Raw genomic sequence first — 26,359 nt, 5'->3', positions numbered from 1 at the left:
AGTAAGTCTAAGTCCACATGTTATTTGCCCAGATGTGGTATTTTCTATTTTAGTCCCTGGCTGCAGTCTTTAAAATACATTTAAAATACATTTAAAGTACATTATAGACATGGGGCACAGGCAAATCATCTTTATAAATGAGGATTGTATCTTTTGCATTTTTCTGTAAGTAACTTTAATGTACATTATTTGTAACACCTCTTTTTAGAAAGGCATGTTCTGCCTTGATAACCTGATAGATATGATGAGAAGAACTTGTGTACCTATGAAAGAAAAGCCAATAAAAGGAGAAATACTCCAAATAATGTGTGTAATCCTTTAATTTTGTTCTTTTTCCCCCAGACTGCAGTTCGCCACGAGTCCTGCAATGGGTTGTACAAGTTGTCTCTGTCTGGGCTGGATGGGGGAGACTCCATCAATAGGTCCTTTCTCCTCCTGGCTGCATCAACACTGTTAAAATTTCTCCCTGATGCTCAAGCTCTGAAACCAATTAGGGTAAGAATTTAAGAAATTACAATTTCACAGTATTTTTTCTCATTATCAAAAGGGATTAAAATTAGAGTTGTGCTTAATGTTGAAATCAGCCAGAGTTTCTCGTGTTTTGTCCGGTCTAACACTGAATATTTTTGCAGTTTGCAGTGGGTAGGATCAGGTCAACAGTGTTCTACAGATTTTTAACAGGTCTGGCAGATCATCCTGACAATTCCAAGAAAATTAATAAGTATTGCAAAAGAAAAATAGAGCACACACTGTTACTGTTGTAAAATCTGTCGTTCTTACCTTAAATAGAGGCTTGAAGAAAGTAATATTCTTGTAGCAGTTCCTGTGTTCAGTGTGGTTTTGTAATCCAGTTATTTGGTCTGATGTGCTTCAGAACAAAAGCAATTTCTTTTCACAGATAGAGGATTACGAGGAAGAAACAGTGCTGAGACCAGGCTGTAAGGAATATTTTTGGCTGCTGTGCAAACTGATTGATAACATCCATGTCAAAGATGCAAGTCAGGTAGGTTTGCTTTGTGTTTAAATTGCTTCTTTAAATTTGGGGTTTCAGGCCACTTTTTCTTCAGTGTGAGATGTTTTTACTTAAGATACAATGAACTACTGTGAACAGGTCTTTGGATCATTCCCATCTCCCACCTTTCCCTACTCTGATGTGTGTTTAGGAGCTCTTGGAAGCTTCAGATAATGAACCTATAGAGTCAAGAATGGGGAATGGTTGTGATGCACAAAGAACTTAGTTGAAGGTCACACACATGTCAGTACTGTAATTTTCTGTGAGATTCACTGTTGATAATTCCAGTGCTAAAAAGGAGGAGCTGATCAAACTGAAAGACCTAAAAAATACAGTTAACAGGCACTTAGCACAGGTTAGAAATCAGAGCATGTTTGAAAACGAGTTTTATTTGTCCCTGTTTTGCTGTGTTCAATAACAAAATTTCATCCAAAAGCATAACCACAGTTTCAGGCTAGGCTTATACACTGTAGCTGATGGGGTATGTGATTATTCTCCATTTATATTCCATTTTCTTTATTTTTAATCAGACAACACTACTTGATTTAGATGCACTAGCGAGACACCTTGCTGACTGCATTCGGAGGTGAGCTTTGCTCCAGTGATTTCTCGTGGAATTTGCATTATATTTATTGTTGGTGGGGCAGAGTGGTGACAGTTCTTCTCTCTCTGTGTGCCTGTGTAGCAGAGAAATCCTTGACCATCAGGATGGGAACATAGAAGACGATGGGCTCACGGGGCTGCTCCGTCTTGCAACGAGTGTTATTAAGCACAAACCACCCTTTAAATTTTCTCGGGAAGGCCAGGTAAGAAAAGGCCACTAAAGAGATCAAAATGGTGTCATCTTTTGTTGCTACACACTCTTCATTTCACCTTTTTTACAACACTTTGTTTGCAGAGCTCAATATCTGAAAGTGTATTTTGTTTCTAGTATGTTCTTCATGTAAGATGGGAGGGTGGGAGGGGAGGTTGCTAACAAATTCTGCTTTGTGTTAGTCTAAAGGAAAAAAATTCTGTGGGGTAAAAGCTGATTTTAAACTGATGTTTTTTCTGTAGAGCATATTGAGCTTATTATTGGGCCTTCACTGAGTTTTCAGCACAAAAGTAGGGCCCTGTGTCCAATTATGGTGTTTGTATCCTCTCTGTTTACTTTGTTAAATGTCCCTGAAGGTAATTTGATTATCCAAAAGTTTTAATAGTGTCCACATGGTGCACTACCTGACATAAAGTGGCATCACTGACAGCATTTTAAAAGGCTGCTGCTCTAATTCTCCTGGAATAAGTGTATTTTAAGTGTGGAGATCTGGCAGATTAAATCAGAGTAAGAATTCAATTCACAGAGTGCAGTGTGGAGGAGAATGGAGAAATTAAAACAGTAGAGGTGTGGAAAGGTCAGATTAGTGTAGCTTGGATATATAGAAAGTATAAGAAGAATTCTATGTATAGTTAAGAACACACAGTATAAAGTGCAGTAGGGAAGAGTTTTGTGTTGTGTCCAGTGCAGTAGAACAGGATTGTGAAACCAGGTGCTTCCCTCTGAGCAAAGGCTGGTGAAAAACTATCCAGGAAAATCCACTGGCAAATCCATGCTTTGCTGGGCCTTTTCTTCACTACAGATTCCTTCTCTGACTAAGTAAACAAAATTGTTGTTGGGCAAATATTCTCCAACTTCACAGGTGACATTTTGTGTTTTACACATAGTCACTGCCCATCTTACTCTGCACTGTATTAAGGTTGTAGGGGTTTCCCTGCACACTGGAACATGGTGATTTTGTTGTGTACTCTGCAGAAGGCCATTTCTTGCAATATTTATAATTAAGTTAGATTTTACAGCATTAAAAGGGGTTTTTAACCGAATGTACCTGAATGGGGAAATTCAGGATGAACTTTTTTTTTTAATATCAGTGTAGAAATTGTAGAATGAGATGTAATAGCTGGATTTGTAGCTTGTGTTCTACAAATGGGGGAAGAATTCTGGCCCTTTTATTTGTTATCCTTTTGATATTTTACTTTTGTCTGTATTTTAATTATCTACATAGAAAGAAGGTGCTGATGTTTAGACAAATCCATCTCATTTTTTTGGTGTATTATCTGGGATGGTAAAGATAAATAACAGTAATATGTATTTATTACCCAAAGGCAACTTGACTTGGTACAGCTATGCTTTGTACATTTTATAACTCAGTTAATCTTCCAAACATGAAACAGTACAAAATATACCAAAAGTACACATGGTATGTTTTGTTAGATTAATTAGTGATCCATGGAACTCCAATAAGTAGAGATTAAGGTTATGTACTGTCTTTCCACAGGAAAGACTAGTCTTAAAGTTGCTAAAAATATATATGTCTGGTACGTCAAATTAAATTATCAAATTAAATTAATTAAATAAATCAAGGATAACTTGTCACTCTTTTTCAATGGACATGTTTCTCTTTAGGCTATAATATGGCTACAGTGTAGTTTATGTGGAATAAGTTGTTGGAATTGGTAATTCAGAACTTGTATTCAGGTTGGAAAGTTCTGTGTGATAGAGGTCTAGAAGATCTTTAGACTAGAAGCTTGTAAATATATGATTTATCTTTTAAGAGTACCTTCAAAGCTGCTAAATGTGCCCATTTCCCTGTTTCACAGGAGTTCCTGAGGGACATCTTCAATCTGCTGTTCCTGCTGCCCAGCCTGAAGGACAGGCAGCAGCCCAAGTGCAAATCCCACTCCTCCAGGGCTGCTGCCTATGACCTGCTGGTGGAAATGGTGAAGGGCTCCGTGGAGAACTACAGGCTGCTCCACAACTGGGTCATGGCCCAGCACATGCAGTGTAAGGACCTTCAGTCACTCCAGCTGGGCAGGGTTGTGTGGCCACTGCTCCTGGAGCTGCACTTCATGTCCCCCGTCGCTCAGGGCAGTGGCACAGAGCAGGTCTTGGCATCTTTTGCTCACCTAGACAAGCAGTGGATTTAATCCTGTGCATAATTATCAGTTCTGTTCTTAACTGTGGGTTATTTAAGGTGTAAATTTATACCTTAAGGTGGCCCTGTTAAATGACACCAACACAAGGACAGCACTGTTAGAGCAGATTTTACATGTTTCTTCAACTTGTGCTGGATTTTAGTTTCTGTTTTCCCTTATTAACATCAAGAAACATGGTATATTTATACCTAAAAGTACATAAACAACACTGAGGTAGATGTTTTAGCTCTGAGCAGCACTGTCATGTTTTCAGAGTCTCTGATATCATTGCCTTTACCCAGCACACAGAACTAATACAATTTTGTTCTGCCTCTTGGCTTCCATGCTTCCTGTGTCTTTGGAACCACAGTTCCATGTATAACATTGAAATGACCAAAATCTGAAGTTATTTAATATTTTATCTTTGATTTGCAAATTCTCATTGTGAGTTTTTAGCTTGCCAGGTTTCCTTTCACGTGCCCAGGTTAAATCCTTGTAACCTGAGGATTTGTAATGTGTCTGTGGAATTGATTTAGTGCCTTACAATATGGGAAGCAAAAGGTAAATTTGACCTTAATAATGTTTTATGTTCTGTTCTTAAATGCCTGGGACCTTCCAAAGTGTCACAGGACACTTAGTGAGCAGCACTAATCACTTACAAATGGTTTGTCTAGTCTGGTTCCCATCTTCTTGACTAGCAGATGAGGAAATATTATGAAGAATATATTTAGTGAAAATACTGGATATTTTTGTTTGCTGTGGGCACATTATCTGAGGTTGTTGTATCTCTCCAGTGCAGTCATTCATTTTTTACAATTAGTATTTTCCTCCAAATCCCACTAATTCCTCAGTGCTGAAGTTTTCTTTAACATTTACCACAGTTGGTACCTTTTTCCTAATCTCTTCTCTAGATTGTTTGCCCCTTCCTGAGTTCTCCAGAACCATCTGCTCTGTGCTCCTGCTCCATATCCAGAATATCTCATTGCAGGGATGTTAATTTTATTACAACTGGCAGAGAGCTCTTCTCTCTTTGTGACGAGGAACCAACACAGCACTTGTGATACCTCATTTCTTTAAAGGCTTGTTATTCCATTGCTGTGATCCAAAGAGTCTTAAAACTGGATTTTTCCCCTTTGCTCATCTCTGTAATCCTAGTCTTTAAAAATCTTAGTCTTAGGCCTGTCTCTCCATTCTCCTTAGGAGAAACATTAAAGAAAATATTATAAATTTCCATCCTGTCTTCGGTTTTAACATATTTTATTAACTGGGAGTTCATGCAGGCTCTGATATTACTGAGGATTGGATTTAGTCCCCTCAGTTGTTCATAAAATTTCTTGCAGTGTTTTGGAGTTTCACTTTCTTTAAAGACTAGTAAAACTATTCAGGTCAAAGGAGGGAAACAAGAAACAGCTGCTTTGCTTCCAGGGAAACTTAAGATCCTGTGTGGTGTGTTATGGTTGGAGCAAAAGCATCATCACAAGGTGGAATATAGAGAAAAATCACAGTCATTCGAAGAGGAAAGAGTCAGCTTTACTTTGCTTAAAATAGAACATGAATATTGCAAGTTTGGTTTCAAGTTTCCCCGTCTCTTCCTGAGAAAAGGCTGGTTTCTATAACAACAGTGAGGAATAAAGAAGATAGACAGAAATGAGCCTCAAATTTACCTTTCTAGTTAGGATCCATATGGAAGGAGGAAAACTTCTATTATGCAAATGAAGACAGATACTTTAAAAAATGCCAGGGTGGAGAAAACAGGATCTTCCTGAGAAATTCCATGTCAAATTTCTGGATGCTGTTTGCTGGATTGAAGGAGGTGGAAGATACTCCCAACTGTTCTCACGGAGTACAAAGAACTCCAGTGATTTCTCTGCACTGACAGCCTGATGAGCTCTGAGCAGAGTGATGGAGGCTGAGCCCTCACATCAGAAAGGGTGAATTAGGATGTTGTAATTTAGGGATTGCAGTTCAGGGAGGGAATCTTGTGTTATTCTGCCTTGCTAATGACCTTCTTCAGGAGGTTAAACACGGAGGGGAGCTTTGTTCCAACTGGCCAACCAGCCCGTGGAAGGAGGTAACCTGAGGTCACACTGCTGAGATTTGTTGAAACAGGAGAATTTAAAACTCTTTCCTTCCCTCCTTGAAGCTTCAGGGCTAATGGTTGCTTTGATGCCAACGCCAAAATGAAGGGCACAACTATTCTTTGTTGTGCAACAGAACATCTTGTGGGTCTGGTCTCTGCAGGAGTGAGGATCTGCTGAGAGGATGCCAAAGAGTTTCCTGAATTTCTCTCTGGTGGTATGAATTGAGAAGAATCCTTAAGGAGCCTTTAATCTGTGACAGAATAATTAAGGATTTAAAATTTCAATCTTGAACCCACACAGCTTTTATGGATTGTACCATAAATCCAGTCTGCTTTTTTGGAAATTCTTTTTTCTCTATCTGAACGTGCACTTCAGTAGAGGTTCTGAATTATTTGTGGGACACACTGTTTATGGAGAATGGTATCTTTGGGGATGAATAGCAAAGCTAGAGCATTGCAAGCTTTTGTGTCCAACTTCTGGCATCCTAAGGAAGATAAACTCCAGTGAATTCCTTTGGACACTGGGTTTGTTCCTCTCATTTAGTGCTTGTGTCATGAGTTGCCTCTGCAGCTCAAACAATTAATTCCCCCCTCCATTCTCCTGTGTGGGATGCTGGAAGGAGAAGCCTGACAGTGTCTGGGAGCAACACTAATCACTTGCAAATGGTTTATCTCGTCTGGTTCCGATCTTCTTGACTGGCAGATGAGGAGAACATTCCCATTTTCTGGTTTCTTGGCTTATTAACAGAGTCTGTCAGACTTGCCGAGCTTGTCTGGTGCCTTCCCGTGTAAGGAATGCACTGCTGTGCCTGGTAGGAAGTACAGAGGAATAGAACACTTACAGGAAAAGCAAATGTCCTTTTCAATCTGATTCACTTCTTGATGTGCTTTGGAAAACACAGCAGATCCTTCCAGCAGAAAGCGATTTTCCTGAAGTTCCTACAGTGCATTTTCCTAAAGATCAGGCACGGTCTGGCTCGTGCCTGTAAATGTACAGTGCAGAACTAGACATTTTTATTAGTGTGAACATAAAGCTTTCATAAAATTGCATTTATATTTGTGTAAATTGCACTTGGAATCGATTTTGTTTTCCTGCTTGTGTTGTTCCAGCTTCCCATGCCCCCTACAAATGGGATTATTGGCCACACGATGACGTTCGTGCCGAGTGTCGGTTTGTGGGTTTAACTAATCTTGGAGCAACGTGTTACTTGGCCTCCACCATCCAGCAGCTCTACATGATTCCAGAGGCCAGACAAGCAATTTTCACTGCAAAGGTACCTGTGGGGCTCCTGTGTTCCTTGGGTGGATGGATGGTGTCTGAAGTGAAGAGGTTTTCTCTTGAATATGGTTGTAAAGTGATATTTTCTTATGGTGGCATTGAAATAAAACATGTCCTCAAACTCATTTTTCTGTTGCTCTCATCTGGATCCATTCCAGTTTGGGTTTGTGTGAATTGGCTGTTGTTTCTCAACTCTCAATTTGTCATTTTCTTAAAACAAATGTCATTCTTCTTGAACGTTTATAAAGTCCCAAAATATATATCTTGTGCCACCAGAAGTACAGCAGGTCCTGTAAATTACTATACATTGGTTAACTTCTAGAAATACAGTATTATTACTTTGTTATTTCTTGTAAAGAGAAAGCTTCATTTTGGTCCCTCACATATATGTGAGAAATATTAGGTTTAATTAGGTTTTCATTTTAGACTTAAAAATAAGTCTAAAAAATATAAGTTTAAGATAGTAGACTCTGTGTTCTTGTACACAATCATTTTTCTTAATTGCCTGTAATAAAGTGGTTGGGTTTTTTATTTGGTTGTTACATCTTTTTAATGTCTGGGTTTGGAAAGTTATAAGCAAAAAGATAAAGTCTTCTTTTATTAATTTCTTTCAGTATTCAGAAGATATGAAACACAAGACCACTCTCCTAGAACTCCAGAAAATGTTTACATACTTAATGGTAGGTATGAAAGAGGGTATTTGAAAGATTATTCTGTTGAAATGAAGCATTAAAAAGCAGCTAAAATTTGGGATTCCAGAATCAAACATAATAAAGGCAGTTCACAGGTGTTCACTGCTGAAAAAATAGTGAAACAAGTCTGAAATAATGAAAAAAGACAACTGAGGAGAGCTTGACAGTGGCTTTTGTGTAAGAAATTCATAACCACTTTGAAGGCAAGTAGGGGGAAGGAATTTTGACGTGTAATGCCTGCCATGAATCATAGAAAAAATTAAATCCAGGTATTTACATAAGCAGAAAATAATATAGGAACATAAATCATCCAGAGATTTCCTATTCTTTACATCTTGAAGAAAGACTATTCCAAACCAGGCAGTATTTACAGGAAGTACTGCCTTGCTACACATCCTTAAAAGTCTGTATATATTGTTTAGCACAAAGTTCCTTGTGCTGTAAATTGTTGTGCATTCCCAGAGTGCGAGGCAGTGGAAAAGGGATTCTAAAGAATTGCTTTATGCTGCAAATTCTTTTCTCTGGCTAAACACATCCAGTTGGGAACTAGCTGGTAACATAGAGGAGTCTCAATGAGGATTGAGCCCTTGATAAGATTTAAGTCAGCAGTGTCCAGAAATACATAAATACAAGCTGATATTCCTTGTATTTTGTATCTGAAGAGATCTGCAGCAACTGGATGTGTCACATCTTCAGTCAAGGAGTTTTATTTTAATGATTCATTTTTATATTTATTAAGTGTTATTTAACACTTTTCTCCCAATGATATTTTAATAATATAATAATCATCATCAATCAGTTAAAAATTGGTTTGCATTTCATAGGAGCATTTAACACTTAAACAACTGTGTTAATAAGCATGTGGAGATATTGTGTATAAAATATGTTCTTTTTTAAACAGATATGTCTGTGTAACTTCAAATAAAAAGGATTTGTGTTGATTTGGTTTTGCTTGATATCTTTTACCTCAAGGAAAGTGAATGTAAGGCATACAACCCAAGGCCTTTCTGTAAAACCTATACCATGGATAAGCAGCCCCTGAACACTGGGGAGCAGAAGGATATGACTGAATTCTTCACTGACCTGATCACAAAAATAGAAGAAATGTCTCCAGAACTGGTGAGTTATTAAGAGGGAGCAAAAGGGAGCTTGAAAACTTACAGATTTGCTCAAAATTCCTTGACAGAATTTATTAATTCATTCACAGAAAAATACAGTGAAAAGTTTGTTTGGAGGTGTTATCACAAACAATGTTGTTTCTTTGGTAAGTGTTCCTTCTCTGGCCTTAGCTTTTAAAGACTATTTTTTCCTAACTTGTCCAAACAGTTATTTCATTGCTTTTCTCTTCCACTGCTGTGATTTAGGACTGTGAGCATGTCAGTCAGACAGCTGAGGAGTTCTACACTGTAAGGTGCCAGGTGGCAGATATGAAGAATATTTATGTGAGTAATGCCAGGCTGAGATGTGTCTGTAGATCACAACCATAAATTATAAATGTCAAACCTAAACACTGCCCCACAGACTGTTGAATATCTTGATGCTTTCTGTATCTGCTCTCAAATTTTGGCTTGTTTCTAGGTTGATATTATGAGGTAATTTGGTTTCAATGCAACGTGCTCTCAGCTGGGCCCATTTGGCATTGACTAAAGATTGTGTTACAGTCAATAATCACTACTTATTTCTGTGTTTTAAACTACCTATTTCTGTGGTTTAAAATGTGGCCATTTTTATGTGAGAACTATAAATGTCAAAAGATTCAACATATACCAGCACAGTCGCTTATTAAGTAAATTTAAAGCTTACACCAGCATAATTCTACATTTTCAAGCTTTTTAAACAACCATTAATCCCCACGCTTGGAATTTGAATTTAATGGGCTTGAACTCTTTGAGACAGCTTGGAATACTGAGTACCATTTGTCTGAATTGGTTCCTTAATTTTGTGTGTGGGTTAGGAAGTGGTTTTCCTGTCAGACTCTTCTCTTAGTTCAGGTGTGTGCTCTGTCTTGAAAACCTTTTGGTGCCTTTGACCAAATGGAAATGTTAATTAAACTTACTTTGAGATTGAAAGGCGGGGGCTTGGAAGGCAGGCCAGAGATATAAAGATCCAAAATGAATGTAAACTCTTTTTTTTTTTTTATTATATTTAGGAATCTCTTGATGAAGTAACTATTAAGGATACTTTGGAAGGTGACAACATGTACACGTGTTCTCACTGTGGCAAGAAAGTGAGGGCTGAAAAAAGGTATGATTAAAAATAAATAAACATTCCTAAGGGATCTTCTTAGTGAATTACTGAAATTACTGTTGGAATAAGAGTAATCCTTAAGGTGAAACAGGGCTGCTCTTTCATTTTCTACTGTGTAGTCCTATAGGGATGTGATCCCAGTGCAAATCAGAAAAGAACCAGGAGATCAAATTCCAAAAGAAAGAATCTAAGGTATCTTAGCAAAAGATTACACCTAGGCAGGAAAATGTTCATGACCTTTTTTAATTAAAAAAAAAGAAAGCAGAAATTACTACCTTTTGGAAACATTAGTTCTTCTGTTTTTAAAATATTGAATTCTTTTAGAGGTTGTTCAGTACTTTGGTTGCTCATTATGTAGGATAATTGCTTGGGTTTTATACATCACCTCAAGTTGTTTAATTAAAATTAGCTTTAAAAATGTTTCTATGTCTGCTGATAAAGAGAAAGTAAATTAAAATTTTATGTTGTCTGAATAAGCTAATAAATTTCGAGTTGGAAAAGCTCATAGGTTTTTGTTAAATTACATGGGTGAAAGAGTAAGTTGAAAATCATTATTGTAAAGCTTATGAGATTTAATACAAGAGATGTTCTGCTTTGAAACTTTTATTTTAGAAGACAGTACCTCCCTGCAGTGAGGGGATTTCATTGTTAAATTCATTCACGGCTCATTTTAGAAAATTGCTGTTCATGCCATATGAGTAAATTTGACATCTCTTCCAAAGTACAGTGAGATCCTAAATTGAATTTTTCAATGAGCTAAATTTGACCTTTCTACTACCAGTTAGTCTGCCCTGCTCCGGGGCATTGTGAGAGCTGAATTTTATATTTATGTGACACATTTTTATTTATTTATTTAGCAGCAGATCTCCAATATTATAGTTGAAATAAATGTTTAAAATCTCTGTGAAAATCCAGTTCGCCCTGCTAAGCTTTTGTAAGTCCTGATTATTTCTGATCCTTCAGGGCATGTTTTAAGAAACTACCTCGTATCTTAAGCTTCAACACCATGAGATACACATTTAATATGGTGACCATGATGAAGGAGAAAGTCAACACACACTTTTCATTCCCTTTACGTTTGGATATGACTCCTTACACTGAAGATTTCCTCATGGGAAAAAATGACAGGAAGGAAGGTATGGATTCAACAAGCTTTGTCTCTTTTATCTCTGTATCACTTTCCGTAGAACAGAAGCAAACAATGATTTTCTTTTTAAGGAGATCAAATCAATATTCCCAAAGTCACACACTGTATTTCATGTAAGAAAAACAGCCAATTATTTTTGGTTTCGTTTTTTGTTCAATTTGAATTTGTTTTTAAAATATGAGAAAAATTGCAAATAGTTACATGCAGTTTGTTGCTAATATTGAAGTTGGGGTGTTTAGGAAGTAACTGCTTAAATATTGTGTTGAATTATTTCAGGTTTTAAGGAAGATGGTGGATATTTGAAAGAAACTGAAAGTTATGAATATGATCTGATTGGTGTCACAGTTCACACGGGAACAGCAGACGGGGGGCACTACTACAGCTTTATCAGGGATATAGTCAATCCCCATGCCTACAAAAACAACAAATGGTGAGCTCTGCAAACCAGCATTTTGTGATTTCTCATTTTAAAACAACTAAAGCTCATTTGATGGGTGTAAGTATATTAATTTATTACCATACAGATTAATTTGCTGGAGGTGGGATAGTTGTGGAGTGCCTTGGACACAGGGGTGGCCTCACATCACAGCCAGGGCCTGCTTCCTGAGGGGCCTAGATTTTAATCCGTTCCAGGACAAAGGAACAGGAAGATTTCATAGATTGTCCTTCATAAAATCTGCTTGGATCCAGCTACATTTAGGAATGTAGAATTCAGGAAAGGGAAGAGACGTGGGCATGGAAAGGAGGAGGGTCTTCCAAGGAACACCCTCTGCTTGTAATTTCTGGATGCGATATTCCCATTGCTCACTGAGGCCCTGGAATAGGAGACAAGATTTCCTCTATTCCTGTTCTCTAGAATAGCAGGGATATTTTACCACTTTCTCTCATCTTATTGGAAGGAAATCACTTTTGGGCTCGGTTTTTCATTTGCCGTGATTCCAACAAGACGTTAGGCATTAATGGGAATACTTCAAGGAATCACTTGAAGAGCTCCTGAGGCTTTATTGACCCTCAGGGATGAGCAGCAGTTGTTTCACAGCTCCCTGTTTCACAGGTACCTTTTCAATGATGCTGAAGTCAAACCCTTTGATTCTGCCCAGCTTGCTTCAGAGTGTTTTGGTGGAGAAATGACCGTAAGTTATTTTATGTATTATAAAGTTATGACTTGAATTTTTGTCATGTTCAACTGTTTAAAATATCTGTTCCAATCTGTTAAAATCCAAGTACTTTTATGGGGTTTTAAAGGAAAATATATACTACTGTATAAGTAATAGTATAAGTATTACAGTAGTATAGTATTACTATATTAGTAGTAATTAGTATATTGGTAGTACTACTATAAGTAGTATAAGTATTACTAATAGTACATATATTACATAGTACATATAATACATATAATATACAGTACATATAATAGTACATATAATACACAGTAGTATAAATATTACTAATGAAGCAAAGTTAATTAGTGAAGTCTCTCCAATTAAGAGGTATTTCTTTACTATATCTGGGTTTTATCATACTATTTAGTTATAAAAAAGTGAGTATGCAGCTAATTTAGGAATTCTTCACTTGGATGGCTGCTTTGCTCAGACCATGGATGGAAGGAATAATTACTTCAAGCTTATGCCTGGTGTGGAAAAACAGGGCTTTCGGATCTTTGTCTATGCCCTGTGTCACATCAGATGGAATATTTTTACACAGTATGAATACCAATAACTGTGTAACACAACTGTTCTCAGGTTATGCTCGAATTGATCATTATTTATAACTGTATATCATGGTAGAAACCACACAATGAATAACAGTATCTTACTAACACAGTTCTGTGCATAAGAAAACTTCTTGTCTGACAAAGGCAATATGCAGAAATAAATCAAAAAGTTATTTAGTTTGGTAAAAGGTTAAAATACCTTTAGGTGCCTAAGAAGAAGAGGTGTCAAGGAGATGGATGAGACAGGAAATTGCTTGGGATGTAGGTCACAGCATTGCAGAGCAGCTTTGGAAAATCAGGATAGGCCACTGGAGAAGGAAAAAAGAAACAAGACTCCTTTGAGAAAGAAAGAAATTGTCAGCAGCCTCTCTGCAAATGTCATGAAATAGTTCACATTTATCACAATTAAAAAGCCCTTATAATTAATGGTTTTGCTTTCTTCCTGACAGACAAAAACTTACGATTCAGTTACTGATAAATTTATGGACTTCTCCTTTGAAAAGGTATTTCTCTTCCAAACACTTGTCATGTGCTTGTATTTCTGATCTCCTGATTTATCTCTCAAAGCAAAAATGATAGAGATGTTTTTCTCTCCAAGACACACAGTGCTTACATGCTGTTTTATAAACGGATGGAGCCGGAGGAGGAAAATGGCAGAGACTACAAATTTGATGTTTCATCAGAATTGCTGGAGGTACAAGTTGATTTGTTTTAACACCCAATTTGAAAATCCCAAACGCATCAGAAACCTGAATAAACATGGGAAAGCAAAAGCAATGTGAATCTCTAAGATGAGAGTCTTTTCACTGTCTTCCTTAGGACAATGCCATGGGATAGGAAAGAAATTATCATTTAGGTTTTTTCTCATTTTATCCTAAATATTGGATATATCCCTTTTTATCACCTGGATAAAAAGTATCCCCGCTCCCCTGGCCAAAAGTATTGCTTTAGCATCTGCCACATTTCAGGTTCTTAACTTAAAAAGACTCTTCATCCCTGGCCAGCAAATCACATCATGCTTTTTATCCTTCTAGGTCTTAAAAATATTAATAGATTTTATCAGAGTTGAACTTTTAAACCGTTTTTATGTGAAAAGCACTATGAACAGATTTGGTCACAAAAATCACTTTGGAGAGAGGAACAGGAACATGAAATCCTGTTCTGGTTAATGAGGGAGAGTCAAATCTTACTCTTCAGGAATTTATTGGAAGGGCACAGAGCTCATCAAGCTTCAGGTTCGACTTCAGTTGTGGTTGAACTGTGATTCTTTTTCAACACCTTGGACCAGTTCTCCAAATTTCAGCCTCAAAGTCTGAATAAAGTTGCAAAAATGAGGTCACAGCAAGAGGAGAAGCTTTGAAGCTCTGCTCTGCAGTTGTATGACAGGCAAAACTAATATTCACTATAGGGTGAATAAAACAACTTTGTGCCGAGCTTTTCAAATAAAGAAAATGTTTCCAAAACTAATTTTTCACAAGCAAAAAAAAAAAGTTGATTTTTTTTTTTAGCCATGGCAAGGATTTAAATAGCCTTAAAATCATACTTAAGTAGTGAAATAAACTGCTTTCTTGTATCTGATGTTAGCATTTTTTCTTCAGTGGATATGGCATGATAACATGCAGTTTCTTCAAGACAAGAACATTTTTGAGCATACATATTTTGGGTAAGTTTTTCTTTAAAAATGTAATATTAATGCTTCTTTTCTTCTTGCAGATTTTCATTATTTATTTTAATTAACAAATCAAATTACTGACTCTAGGTTTATGTGGCAGTTGTGTAGTAGCATCCCAAGCACACTACCAGATCCAAAAGCGGTTTCTCTGATGACAGCAAAGGTAAGGATTTCCAAACTATATCATCTTATATATTAACCTTTCCCTTGTTTGCCTTTTAATTCCTCCATTCTAAATTAATGGTGCAATTTTTTTTTCCAGTTAAGCACTTCCTTTGTACTAGAGACATTTATTCATTCAAAGGAAAAGGTATTTTATTTACTTGTAAATTCTTATTAAGTAGCTGCATGAATAGAGAGTGAAAAGTATTTCTGTACTTTTCATTTTAGAAGTGTGATTATTGAGCTGTCACAAGTAGCATAGACAATGCAAATTAATATTTAAAGAGTCATTAATGTCATTTAACACATTTATAATAAGCACTGCACAATGGAATAAAATGTATGGGTAAAAATGTATGTATTTTTCTGTAGATGCAATGCATTACTAATTTATAAAACAGTTATTGTTTATAACTCTATTCTTAAGATTTGGTGTTCTGCCTAACCATTTAGAAATGTTTAAAGATGAAGTTGAAATGTATTCTTTGAAGTTACAGTTTTCTCTGTATTTCTTTTTGCAGCCCACAATGCTTCAGTGGATTGAACTGTTAACAAAACAGTTTAATAACAGTCAGGCAGCTTGTGAAGTAAGTGACTTAGGAACTCAGCAAAGTACAAACCAACTTTCTATATATTGTTTAACTTTCCTGGAGGTTCGTATCCCTGGAATATTTTGGACTATGAACTGCTGTATGTGGTGTATTTGTGCACTATGAGATGAAATTCATCCTCTCTAATTCCTGCAGATTCTGGGGAATGACTTAACTTCTGTTTACAGAAACCTTTGTTGAGACCACAGGGCAAAATCATTTTGTCACTGGAATAAAAGAGACAGTGTCACAATGTCTTTATTTGATTGATTTTTGCATAGTGATTTGTGTAATTAAGATATGTTTAAATTAAATCACAGACAGGCAAAGAATTCCCGTGTTGGTGAAAGCAATTCTGAGATTCTGAAGAAAAGTTTGTGGTACTTGCTGTGATAGTTTGAAAGTACAAGCAGCCCAGCACATACTGTGTCTTGCATTAGACCTTATTCAGTAGAAAGAAATTAAAATTATCATTCTATTATAAGTATTATATTCTGTTAAAATTTCTAGGTTGATAAATTGTTGTGTAACATTCAGCATTTGGGTGGTGCAGTAGCCTCAGTGTGGTGCAGTCCTGAGATATCTGAGTAAAGATATTTTACTCTAGTAAAGAATACTCAGGTGCAACTAAAACAAAAGTAAGAACATTAATACGTTAATTCTTTATTTTAAACTGTCTCTCCTTGTGACTAAACCACAACCCTGTGAGTCAGAAGACTCAGCTCTGTTATTGCTGAGTGTAACTCTGAATGAGTCATTCCCTTTTAGTTTTTCATAACTCTTGGGTCTCTGGAAACAGGGAGGCTTTTCCACATGTTAAAATAAATGCAAAAGGGATCTAATTCAGAAACTACTGTTTAATCCTGTCACAATTCCACGAGATCCTTCAGCTTATGCTTTATTGGAAGTATTGTTTTTATTGTGTTGACATCACTTTTCAGGATAAGTGTGTGTGTTCTTCCAGATAATTAATGGCATGCAGAACACAGGGCTAAGAAGATACTGCATAGAAATTTATATGGATGTTTACTGCTCTTGATCTATTTCTTTATTCCTTCGTGCACAGAAGCCATTTAGATTTCCCTTGGATTAGAACTTGCCCATTCCTTAATAATAGTAACATCGATTTCTCTTCAGACTTTAATATCATGCAAACAGAAGATTTGGACTAGAGCAAGTTGGGAACAAAACTAACACAGTATGTATCTTCTGCAGTGGTTTTTGGATCGTATGGCTGATGATGATTGGTGGCCAATGCAGATTCTAATAAAGTGTCCCAATCAGATTGTGAGGCAGGTAAGAAAAAATGTTCTTTCCAGGTCAGGTGAGCCATGAACAGAAAGGGACAATTCTGATGGCACAGATTTAATACCATAATTGTCTGGTTCTTTTCCATCCTTGAGTGTGATTTAGGGAATGTGTTTGGCCATGGGAGTGTTATTGTTGCTTGGAACAACATGGATATTAAGGTGGTGCCGTGGCTGCACAGTCGGGACCACAAATGTCACCAGAGATGCAAATCAAGGTTCCTACAACTCCCTCACGATCTCCACAAATTTGAACACTTTACATTAAAAATGTTTGTTTCTGAATGAATTCAGCAATAATTCATCAAGATACACATTCAGAAAATAAAGAATAGACCGTGTACATTCACTCTGCTCCTCAAAGTTTCTGTTCTAAACTTCTGTAGTGGGTTTTTGTGGTAAATTTATAATATTATGCCACAAAGTTTTGTTAATACCCTTTTCTGGACTTACTTAAAATTGAAAAAATCCAGCTGTATTAGTAGCATTTAGACATTCACAAACACAACTATTAATAGTGTTACTTACAAGTCTACTTTCTTTGCAAATTATTAAGGTAAAACCTGTAGCATTTACTTCATCTCACCTGAATCCTTCAGTTGAATTTCTGATTATTGAAGTGATGTTTCCATATGGAACCATACATAGTTCTATATGTAACACAGCAGTAAAGGAATATATTTCATGAGAAAACTCTATGCAAAGTCTTTAGGCAAAGTTTTAATCCTCCTGAATGTTTTACAGATTAAAAATTACTGGAAGGAATTTCCTTCAACTTTCCACGTAAATTCTTACAAGCCTGAGGGAAAATTAAAAAAAAAAATCTTACCAAAAATATCAAAACCTTTCAGAAAATAGAGATAGAAGGAGAAAACAATATTTATGAGCAGCAGTGTAAAGTCATGTTTCAGGAGTGTACAGTGCACACCAAACTTAAAAGCTGGTTTTAGGTTCTTCTGTGGGATCTCTTTATAAAAACCGGGTTTGACTGATCTGTTAAAATACGACAAAAATGAACTGTGGGGTCTCAGCTTTACCTTTGAATCTTTCAACCTGTGAAGAGCTGGAAGTGGGACTTGGAGACAGAATATTCTTTGCTTAGAAAACACATCTTCACATGTGTGTAATGGGATGAACATGTGGAGTTCATTCCCTTCTCCCTTTGCAGATGTTCCAGCGTTTGTGTATCCACGTGATCCAGAGGCTGAGGCCAGTCCATGCACACCTTTATCTCCAGCCAGGAATGGAAGACTGGTAAAACACAATACCTGGAAACTTCTAATTATCCATGCATTACTTAGTAATGAATTACTCAGAATAGTCATGTAAACCTAAAATGATGCTCATTTAATTGTTCTTTATTATTCTGCCCAAACTGCTCTGATTTATTTAAAAGTACTATTAGGGTTGCAAAAGCAACTGTCTGAAGAGACATTGTTTGGAATATTTATTCTCTTAGAGTAGGTTTTCAGTAGGGTCTGTATTTTCCCTGTCATTACTACCCTGCAAGTGTAAATCTCACTGCTCAGACATGAGAATCCTACTGGAAATTGGATCTGGGGACCCAGAGGTGCAAATTTTAACTTAAATTTTAACACATCCAGTCAAAGAAGATTGGAGAAGAGAGGCAAGTCCTATAAGTAAATCACAGTTTTTGTCAAAAAGCAGGAAGAACCCTCTTGGATTCTGTTTGGTTCTGCTTACTCCCAAGAAAACTGTCACTTTATCTCCAATTACGAAATACTCAAACACTTTTTGATACATAATGAGAAGAAGAAGAAAATAGTTTTTCTTTTACTCTTGTGTTGAGCTTGTGATTGTGATAATAACTTTTTGAGAGAAAATGGCAGTAATAACTGCAATAACTGTGCTGCCATATCAAAACTCAGGACATGAAGATAGTTTTTGTGACAAAAGAGAGGATTTCATTTCATTTTCTCTGGAAGCCTCTGTGACTTGTTTTGTTCAGCGATAAGATCCAGCCAGGAGCAGATAATGACACGTGGGTTTCTTACCTGGCAGAGGAGAAAGGGGCAGAGTAGAAAACAGAGATTTTTAGTGAATTTAGTTTTTTGAACTGGTTCAGAATGACTTTATGCTCCGTGTATATATCCATGAAATGCCTGAGCTGGGCTTGGTTTGGTTGCAGTTCCGATGACATGGACGGCCCCGTGGAGGACATCGGCAGCCGCTCGTGCGTCACGCGCTTCGTGAAGACCCTCCTGTCCATCATGGAACACGGGGTGAAGCCCCACAGCAAACACCTCACGGAATATTTTGCCTTCCTTTATGAATTTGCCAAAATGGGGGAAGAGGAAGTGAGTATATCCCTGGGTTTTGAGGAATTAGTTCTGTATGTGCCCGTCTGGATTATCCAGTAATTCCATACCCGTGTGTTTCAGAGCCAGTTCCTGCTTTCACTCCAAGCCATATCCACAATGGTCCATTTCTACATGGGAACTAAAGGACCTGAAAATGTGAGTTTTGAATATCTTGTATAAGAAGCACCAGTTCTTCATGTTTTACGTGTGATCATTAGTGCTCTGTCTCTTGAACCGTCTTTCAGCTGTTAAATTAAAATTACTGCAATTACAATTACACAATGCTTCAATTGCATAAATTATACCATTTTTTCAGTGTTTAAGTGATATAATATTTTAAAAAAAGATGTTGAATTGGCTGGTTTTGTTTAGTATAGAAATAGATATTAAGTAGAAGCAATTAAAGTTGTCCTTACCATGCTATTAATGGTAATGCTGTTAATGATTGCTTGCTCCTATTGTACAACTTAGGTATTAAACTTACTTGCTTTTTCTGTTAAATAAGCCACCATATCTTCAGCCAACCCATCTTTTGCTTTCTAAATACAATTTAGCTTCTGCAAAGTGAATGTTTCAATATGAAAATCAATTGGTATTTACCTGTTTTGATTCCTGCAAGTTTATTAAGTTCTTGGAATAAAAGAGCAGGATCAGTGCAAAGGCTCTTTAAATAAAGGCTCCAAATATCCACAGCGAAGTTGTCTTTTTTTTTTCTTTCCCCTTCAGCCACAGGTTGAAGTACTTTCTGAGGAAGAAGGGGAGGAAGAGGAGGAAGAGGAAGATATACTTTCTTTGGCAGAAGAGAAATACAGGCCTGCTGCACTTGAGAAGATGATTGCCCTGATTGCTCTCCTGGTTGAACAGTCTCGCTCAGAAAGGCAAGAGCTGGAAAACCCAAGTAAATTCTGACCTAAGCTGGTTCAGAGAGGAATTAAAAGATGTTGTGGGTCTGTTTGGGGATTTATTGTGGGCTATTTTAACAGCATAAATGAGCTTGTGTTTAAGCCCATTTTATTTTTAACCATTTAAAAGATAAAGGTTTTGTCATTGTTGACTCAGTAAAAGACTTGGGTTAAATATGTAAAAACATTCAATTGTCCACATTTGGATTTCTTTTTTTATCTGGTCTAAGTAAAAAATACTTATTTTTTTTGTTCTTTTTTACCTTTATTGTCTCTTGTATGTTGTGACCCTGAAGAATATAAACACTCAGTCCTGGATGTCTCTTTAACTTTACTGATTCATCACTGAATTAAAATGATAATTTTCTTTATTTTAGGCATTTGACTTTGTCCCAAAATGACATGGCAGCATTGACAGGGGGAAAGGTAAGTAATTTAAGAATGACTGTATAAGCCTTAAACAAACCTCTCTGTGCATATATAATTGTAGGCAGTGTAGTAATACCTGATTATCTGTTGCAGGGCTTTCCTTTTTTATTCCAACACATCCGTGATGGGATCAACATCAGGCAAACCTGCAACCTCATTTTCAGTCTGTGCCGGTACAACAATCGACTTGCAGAACATGTGAGTACAAGGGACTCGTGCCTGTTTGTTGAAAATCTTCTCTAATAAATGTAATGAGGTAATTTTTATTATTTGAGTGAATAAGCACAAGTCTAAGTGAGTTTTGTTTTGTCTTTAAGATTGTGTCCATGCTGTTCACATCTATAGCAAAGTTGACTCCTGAGGTATGTAAACATACTGCTTGTCTGTTAAATAGTCTGCCTCCATATTTTGCTGGTTTAAATTATTCAAATAATCCTTTGCTAATTGAAAATCCTGCATGGAACATGATCCGGGGAAGTTTTTGTGCCATTAAATGAAGTGGAACTGCACTGTGGATGAAGTTTTTGAAAGCAGAAATGTGCTGGGCCACTTAGGATGAAAGTTTTATTCAAAGCCAAAAAATGTATTTCTATGTTCTCCACCAATAGGAATTTTTTTAAAAAAATTGCTAATATTAAAATCTTTGTTCTAGAATAAGTGGAGATGAGTAATTGTCTGGTTGTTCAAGTTTTGGGGTAATGTTTTGCAGTTCTATGCATGGAAACACATTTCTCAGTCAGACTAAATTCCTGCCCTGGTAATAACAAAAGTACTGAGAGTTCCAAATGGATTCCAGATGCAAAATATGTAATTATAGTATTAAACCCTTTCTTCAAGGGTTGTTAGAAGCTGGGTGAGTCTTGGAAAACTTAAAAAAAAAATCTTGTATCATGTTGCCTTGCACCGACTGTAACCAGGGGCTTAATTCTGCTGTATCCATGTGTGGATATGGATATATATGGATTATTTACAGATTAAATAGTAAGGGATTAAAGTATTATAAATGTTCATGTCTACAGTTCATGGAAATCTTACAGACTTTGGTTTGGGATTTTTTAAATACTCTCTCAAAAAAAAATCAGTGGATAAAATAAAACAGATCAAAAATTATATTCTTCTTTTTATGCATTGCAGGCAGCCAATCCTTTCTTCAAATTGCTGACCATGCTCATGGAATTTGCTGGTGGACCTCCAGGAATGCCACCCTTTGCTTCTTACATTCTGCAGAGGATATGGGAGGTACAACCTGTAAAAGACACCAGAAGCTAAATTGTCTTTCTCTTGTTGGTTCTTTGACATAGGTGAAAAGGTTTTACATTTCCTTGCTGCATAGGTCCATGATTTTTTGTTACCATTCCTCTTCCAAATAAATGGCAACAACCAATAGACATTTAAATTTTAGCTTAATGAGAAATGAATTGATTCACAATAAGGGTCTAGACTGCTGCTTCTAGGCCAGTTCCAGGTAGTTTTCTCAGTTATCCTTTGCAAGGACTGTAAAATGTTTCAAGACCCAGCAGTTGTTAGCTGGGTTCTTTTGGCCATTCTGTACAAATTCCTTTAATATTCTTGCTTTCTAAAGTGAGAAAGAGACTTTTCCACAAGTTGGCACAGGGATAAATTCCTTGATCTGAGCAACAGGTGAGGAAGTAAAAGCTTTCACTTCATGTGGCTGCTCTTGGAGTTCCCAGTACAGTTTGCTGTCTTTATTCCCAAGGGTAGTGTGTCCAGCCTGGAAACTGGAACATTGAATATTCCAAAAAGTGGGGCTGGGGTTTGTAAGAGGTTGTTACTGTGCAGAATTGAGACCCCTGGTAAAACACAAACCTGCCTTGCCCACTGTGGGGTAGAACATGGATTGCTGTTCCCAAGGATTTTCCTCCTGGTTGGGAGCAGTTGTAGGACAGCAAGTGTTTGCCAGGTGACTGATCTGATGAATGAGCTGTATCTGCTCCTCAGGTAAAGAAAGTTCAGAGAGCAGATCTGAAGGTCCAGAATGACATCCAGCTGCTTTTTGTGGATGGGGAAGTGGCAGGTTATGAATTTCCCTCAGGAAATCTTTCGCAGAGTTTTTTAATTAAACGTCCTGTGACAATACACGAGCTGTGGCATGAAGTAAAGTCCCTTTGCTTAGTGCCTCCCTCAGCTGCAAAGTTTAGAGATGTAATTTTTTAAGCAATCCTCATTTTATTTTCCCTCTTTATCCTCACTGCACAGACTGAACCTGCAGAGGAAGCAAGGCCTCCAAGGTTTCTGTTGGAAAATCAGACTTTTAGCAGTATTTCTGGCTCTGGTGTTTCCAGGGTTATCCTTACCTTGTCAGCACAGGTCTAGGGACAGAAACAGTGCAGGCAGGGATGAGAGACCTAGCACTTGATGCACAGACAGATTTAGGGTGTAGAACCTCCTTTTGCAGCCACTCCAGTTTCCAGAAGTCATTAAAAGGTGCTGGAGCTCTGCAGACAGTGAGCAATGACAGTCCCTTCCTTGGACATCACCTCCAGCCATTGCCAAGGAAACCTGACAGATCCATTTGTCATTTCTAAATAAAGGGGGGAGATTGTTCTTCAGGTGTTTTATTTTTAAACTGAGATTAAAATTTTATAAGCAGAGTTCTGGTCCTGTCAGCTGCTCTGATTCTTCAGGTGGATTAGAGTAACTGGGGGCAGCTCAGCAATCCAGTTACTGCCTCTGGTTCCTTAGATAGGGAGGAGTTCCTTTTTCCTTGTTTGGGCACCTGAGGCTCAAGGTAAAAAGACAACAGTTTATAAAAACTAGCAAATGAACTAATTACATTCACTGGCCTCATGTCAACAGATTTTCAACTGCACAGAACCAGAAAGCCACATTTTCTCCTTATTCTTTGGGCTTTGATCCCACACAGCACTCCACAGGCTATTCACTGCCTTGGAAAAATGCTGGATGAATTTATTCCCTGAAACTGTAAATTCACAAAAAAAATGTCCTGGTTGCCCTCAGCATGAAGCTATGTGAATGTCTTTGCATACCATTTATGTTCTTTTGATGTACAAAGACACTGATTCGGTGTTAAGGTTTTGTGTTGGATATTTAAAAAAAACCACTTATTTGTTTATAAAGACAAGATTGTTCAGTTTTAGTGCTTAATATCTCAACTCCTAAATATCTCATAATATGCAGAATAATTTCCTGCACTTAGACTGAACTTTCAAAAGCTCTAAAAGGTTCAGAAGCACAAAAGAGTAATAAGGGGATTTTTTGTGTGCCGGAGCAGCTCAGTCCTGTAGGTGCTTTGATAGCACTAAGTGATTTTAAAAAGATATTTGAAAGTTATTTTTAGGGGATTTTAGTGCCAAGGGTAATGCATTCCTGTTGATTTTTCCACTCTCCTGTCAGGTCATTGAGTACAACCCCTCTCAGTGCCTGGACTGGCTGGCTGTGCAAACCCCCCGCAACAAACTCGCCCACAGCTGGGTCCTGCAAAACATGGAAAACTGGGTGGAACGTTTTCTCCTGGCACACAACTACCCCCGAGTGAGAACCTGTAAGTGACTTTCAAGTGAAGAAAATTATTCTCCTTTTGTAGCAAGTGACTGTGCATGGGGTGTCCCTGTCACAAATGCTCCCGTGTTTGTCTTTCCTTCCTTTTCCAGTAGTTTTGGAATTGCTGTATTTTAACATCTTAGTACAACTGTGGTGCCTCATCAAGACTTGCTATCCAGTTTTGATGAAAACTGTGTTTTCATTTGGTAACTTAAGTGATACTTTAGTAGGTTCTTTGTCCCATGTAGTTAATCTGCAAGGTTCAGGAAAACCTAAAGAAGAAAAAGAGCTAATCCAGAAGGTTTTCCATAGTGTCCATCACATAGTTGTAGGTAGGAGTAGTACGTGGTGTTCTTTCACCCCTCACTGAGTAATTCAGTTGAGTCCTTTGAAGTTGTGGATCAAGGAGAAGCCACCTGTGCCTTCTCCTGAATTCCAGGTTGTCCTGACTGTCTGGTGTGTTCTGCCAGGAATAACACTGTCAGATTGCCAGAGCACATTTTCAGCCTTTCCTGTGTCCCCATTTTTTTTACAAAGGAGATTCCACAGTACAGGACACACTGAACTTTAATACATTTTCTGTGGCCGAGGGAGATGTGGGAACTGGAGGTACAGCTTTGCAAGAGGCTCCAGTTGCAAACATCTCTGAGGAGATAATGATGTTTTGATCGAGCAGTAGACAGTCATGGAAAAATCTGGTTTGTGTTCCTGGGGGATGCAGTGTCAGCACAGGGAGAACCAGGCACAACACAGGGATGTAGGGTGAAGAGGCCTGAAAGCACATCTCAGCACCACTGTTAGCATGTTTTACTAGTCCTATCCACTGGGATTTTTTCATCCCTAGTGTGACTGTGGTAACAGCAGAGCCTGTAAAACCCTTTGGGATCTGTAAATGGAATGTACAGTGTAATTTAACATGGCTGTTAAGCGGGTGTGTCACTGCCAAAGGTGTAACAAATCTGTTTCTATTTGAAGCTGCAGCCTATCTCTTGGTGTCGCTTATTCCAAGCAATTCCTTCCGTCAGATGTTCCGATCGACCCGCTCTTTGCACATCCCCACCCGTGACCTGCCCCTCAGCCCCGACACCACGGTGGTCCTTCACCAAGTCTACAACGTGCTGCTCGGCCTTCTCTCACGAGCCAAACTCTATGTTGATGCTGCTGTCCACGGCACCACAAAGCTGGTGCCCTACTTCAGTTTCATGACGTACTGTCTGATCTCCAAAACCGAGAAACTCATGTTCTCCACTTACTTCATGGACTTGTGGAACCTCTTCCAGCCCAAGCTCTCCGAGCCGGCCATCGCCACCAACCACAACAAGCAGGCCCTGCTGTCCTTCTGGTACAACGTGTGCGTGGACTGCCCCGAGAACGTGCGCCTTATCGTCCAGAACCCCGTGGTGACCAAGAACATTGCCTTCAACTACATCCTGGCCGACCACGACGACCAGGACGTGGTGCTCTTCAACCGCGGGATGCTCCCGGCCTACTACGGCATCCTGCGGCTCTGCTGCGAGCAGTCCCCTGCCTTCACCAGGCAGCTGGCCTCCCACCAGAACATCCAGTGGGCCTTCAAGAACCTCACCCCGCACGCCAGCCAGTACCCAGGGGTAAGTACCTGGCACCAAAATTCCGTCGGCGCCGTTTCCCCTCTTACCCCGATGTCCCCTGTAACGAAAAATGTGACAAATTATTTAACGTGTCCGCATTTGGATTCCCTTACTGTACTTTGGGGGGAGTTGTTTTGGATGGTCCTTGCTGTGGAGCAGTTGGAGAGCAGATGTGTTTTTTTTCTGGGAGCAGACACAGGTGTTTCCATTGTTCAGTATTCCATACGCCAGCTTAGTTGTAAGAAGCAAGGAATAGCCTTTAGTGGTGGTCTAGAAAGCAGGTTGGAGGAATTCCCAGTTTCTGGAGTAGGGCCAGGATTTAGCCTGTTGCATTCCAGTGGAGGACAGCCTGGTGTTCAGCTTGGGAACACTCACATAGCTTTGGCAAACACAGGGAATTGTGCTGTCACTACAACACTTCCAGTAGAGAGTAGATGTTAAAGTAGGTGTGTAATGGGGAGACAACAGCCCTACAAAGGCTTTACGAGGCAAAGTGCTTGGCTTTGCTTGATTGCCCTGTGAAAATTGCTTTGGGGTCCTTTAGGGGTGTGCAGGGACAGAAAGAATACAAAGATTTCCATCAAGGAGAGACAGAGGAAGTGTGAAATCTTCTGTGTTAAACATCTGCCTAGTTCAGCTCACAGAGAAATTTCATACTCTGACAGTCCTGGGAGGAGTCCTGCTGCTTTCCTGGTTGGCATCTCCCCTTGCAAGCCTCAGTTTG

At 38.2% G+C, this 26,359-nt stretch overlaps 1 protein-coding gene across 9 annotated transcripts in view; it reads left to right on the top strand.

Moving 5' to 3' along the window:
- Positions 1–26,359, top strand: part of USP34 (ubiquitin specific peptidase 34) — a 107,328-nt gene that overhangs the window by 69,445 nt on the left and 11,524 nt on the right. For 6 of the 9 annotated variants that reach the window (XM_027738577.2, XM_027738575.2, XM_027738576.2 and 3 more), the window contains exons 38-68: positions 343–495; positions 899–1,003; positions 1,543–1,598; positions 1,698–1,818; positions 3,647–3,830; positions 7,152–7,315; positions 7,935–8,000; positions 8,985–9,131; positions 9,220–9,276; positions 9,377–9,454; positions 10,162–10,256; positions 11,223–11,395; positions 11,683–11,836; positions 12,461–12,539; positions 13,570–13,623; positions 13,719–13,814; positions 14,719–14,783; positions 14,880–14,955; positions 15,055–15,102; positions 15,476–15,607; positions 16,760–16,840; positions 18,020–18,105; positions 19,001–19,169; positions 19,254–19,328; positions 19,899–20,050; positions 20,452–20,500; positions 20,597–20,701; positions 20,821–20,865; positions 21,638–21,742; positions 23,879–24,026; positions 25,001–25,635. In XM_027738577.2, the coding sequence (XP_027594378.1) occupies positions 343–495; positions 899–1,003; positions 1,543–1,598; positions 1,698–1,818; positions 3,647–3,830; positions 7,152–7,315; positions 7,935–8,000; positions 8,985–9,131; positions 9,220–9,276; positions 9,377–9,454; positions 10,162–10,256; positions 11,223–11,395; positions 11,683–11,836; positions 12,461–12,539; positions 13,570–13,623; positions 13,719–13,814; positions 14,719–14,783; positions 14,880–14,955; positions 15,055–15,102; positions 15,476–15,607; positions 16,760–16,840; positions 18,020–18,105; positions 19,001–19,169; positions 19,254–19,328; positions 19,899–20,050; positions 20,452–20,500; positions 20,597–20,701; positions 20,821–20,865; positions 21,638–21,742; positions 23,879–24,026; positions 25,001–25,635 (3,753 nt within the window). The remainder of the gene's footprint in view (positions 1–342; positions 496–898; positions 1,004–1,542; positions 1,599–1,697; positions 1,819–3,646; positions 3,831–7,151; positions 7,316–7,934; positions 8,001–8,984; positions 9,132–9,219; positions 9,277–9,376; positions 9,455–10,161; positions 10,257–11,222; positions 11,396–11,682; positions 11,837–12,460; positions 12,540–13,569; positions 13,624–13,718; positions 13,815–14,718; positions 14,784–14,879; positions 14,956–15,054; positions 15,103–15,475; positions 15,608–16,759; positions 16,841–18,019; positions 18,106–19,000; positions 19,170–19,253; positions 19,329–19,898; positions 20,051–20,451; positions 20,501–20,596; positions 20,702–20,820; positions 20,866–21,637; positions 21,743–23,878; positions 24,027–25,000; positions 25,636–26,359) is intronic. The other 3 variants (XM_027738582.2, XM_027738583.2, XM_027738579.2) reach the window with 1 other exon arrangement.

This window comes from Pipra filicauda, unplaced genomic scaffold (genome assembly GCF_003945595.2).
Source record: "Pipra filicauda isolate LSUMZ 115617 unplaced genomic scaffold, ASM394559v2 scaffold118_size2161507_pilon, whole genome shotgun sequence".
Taxonomy (NCBI): domain Eukaryota; kingdom Metazoa; phylum Chordata; class Aves; order Passeriformes; family Pipridae; genus Pipra; species Pipra filicauda.
The sequence above is the reverse complement of the archived record's forward strand: the minus strand, read 5'-3'. Positions and strand labels throughout refer to the sequence as shown.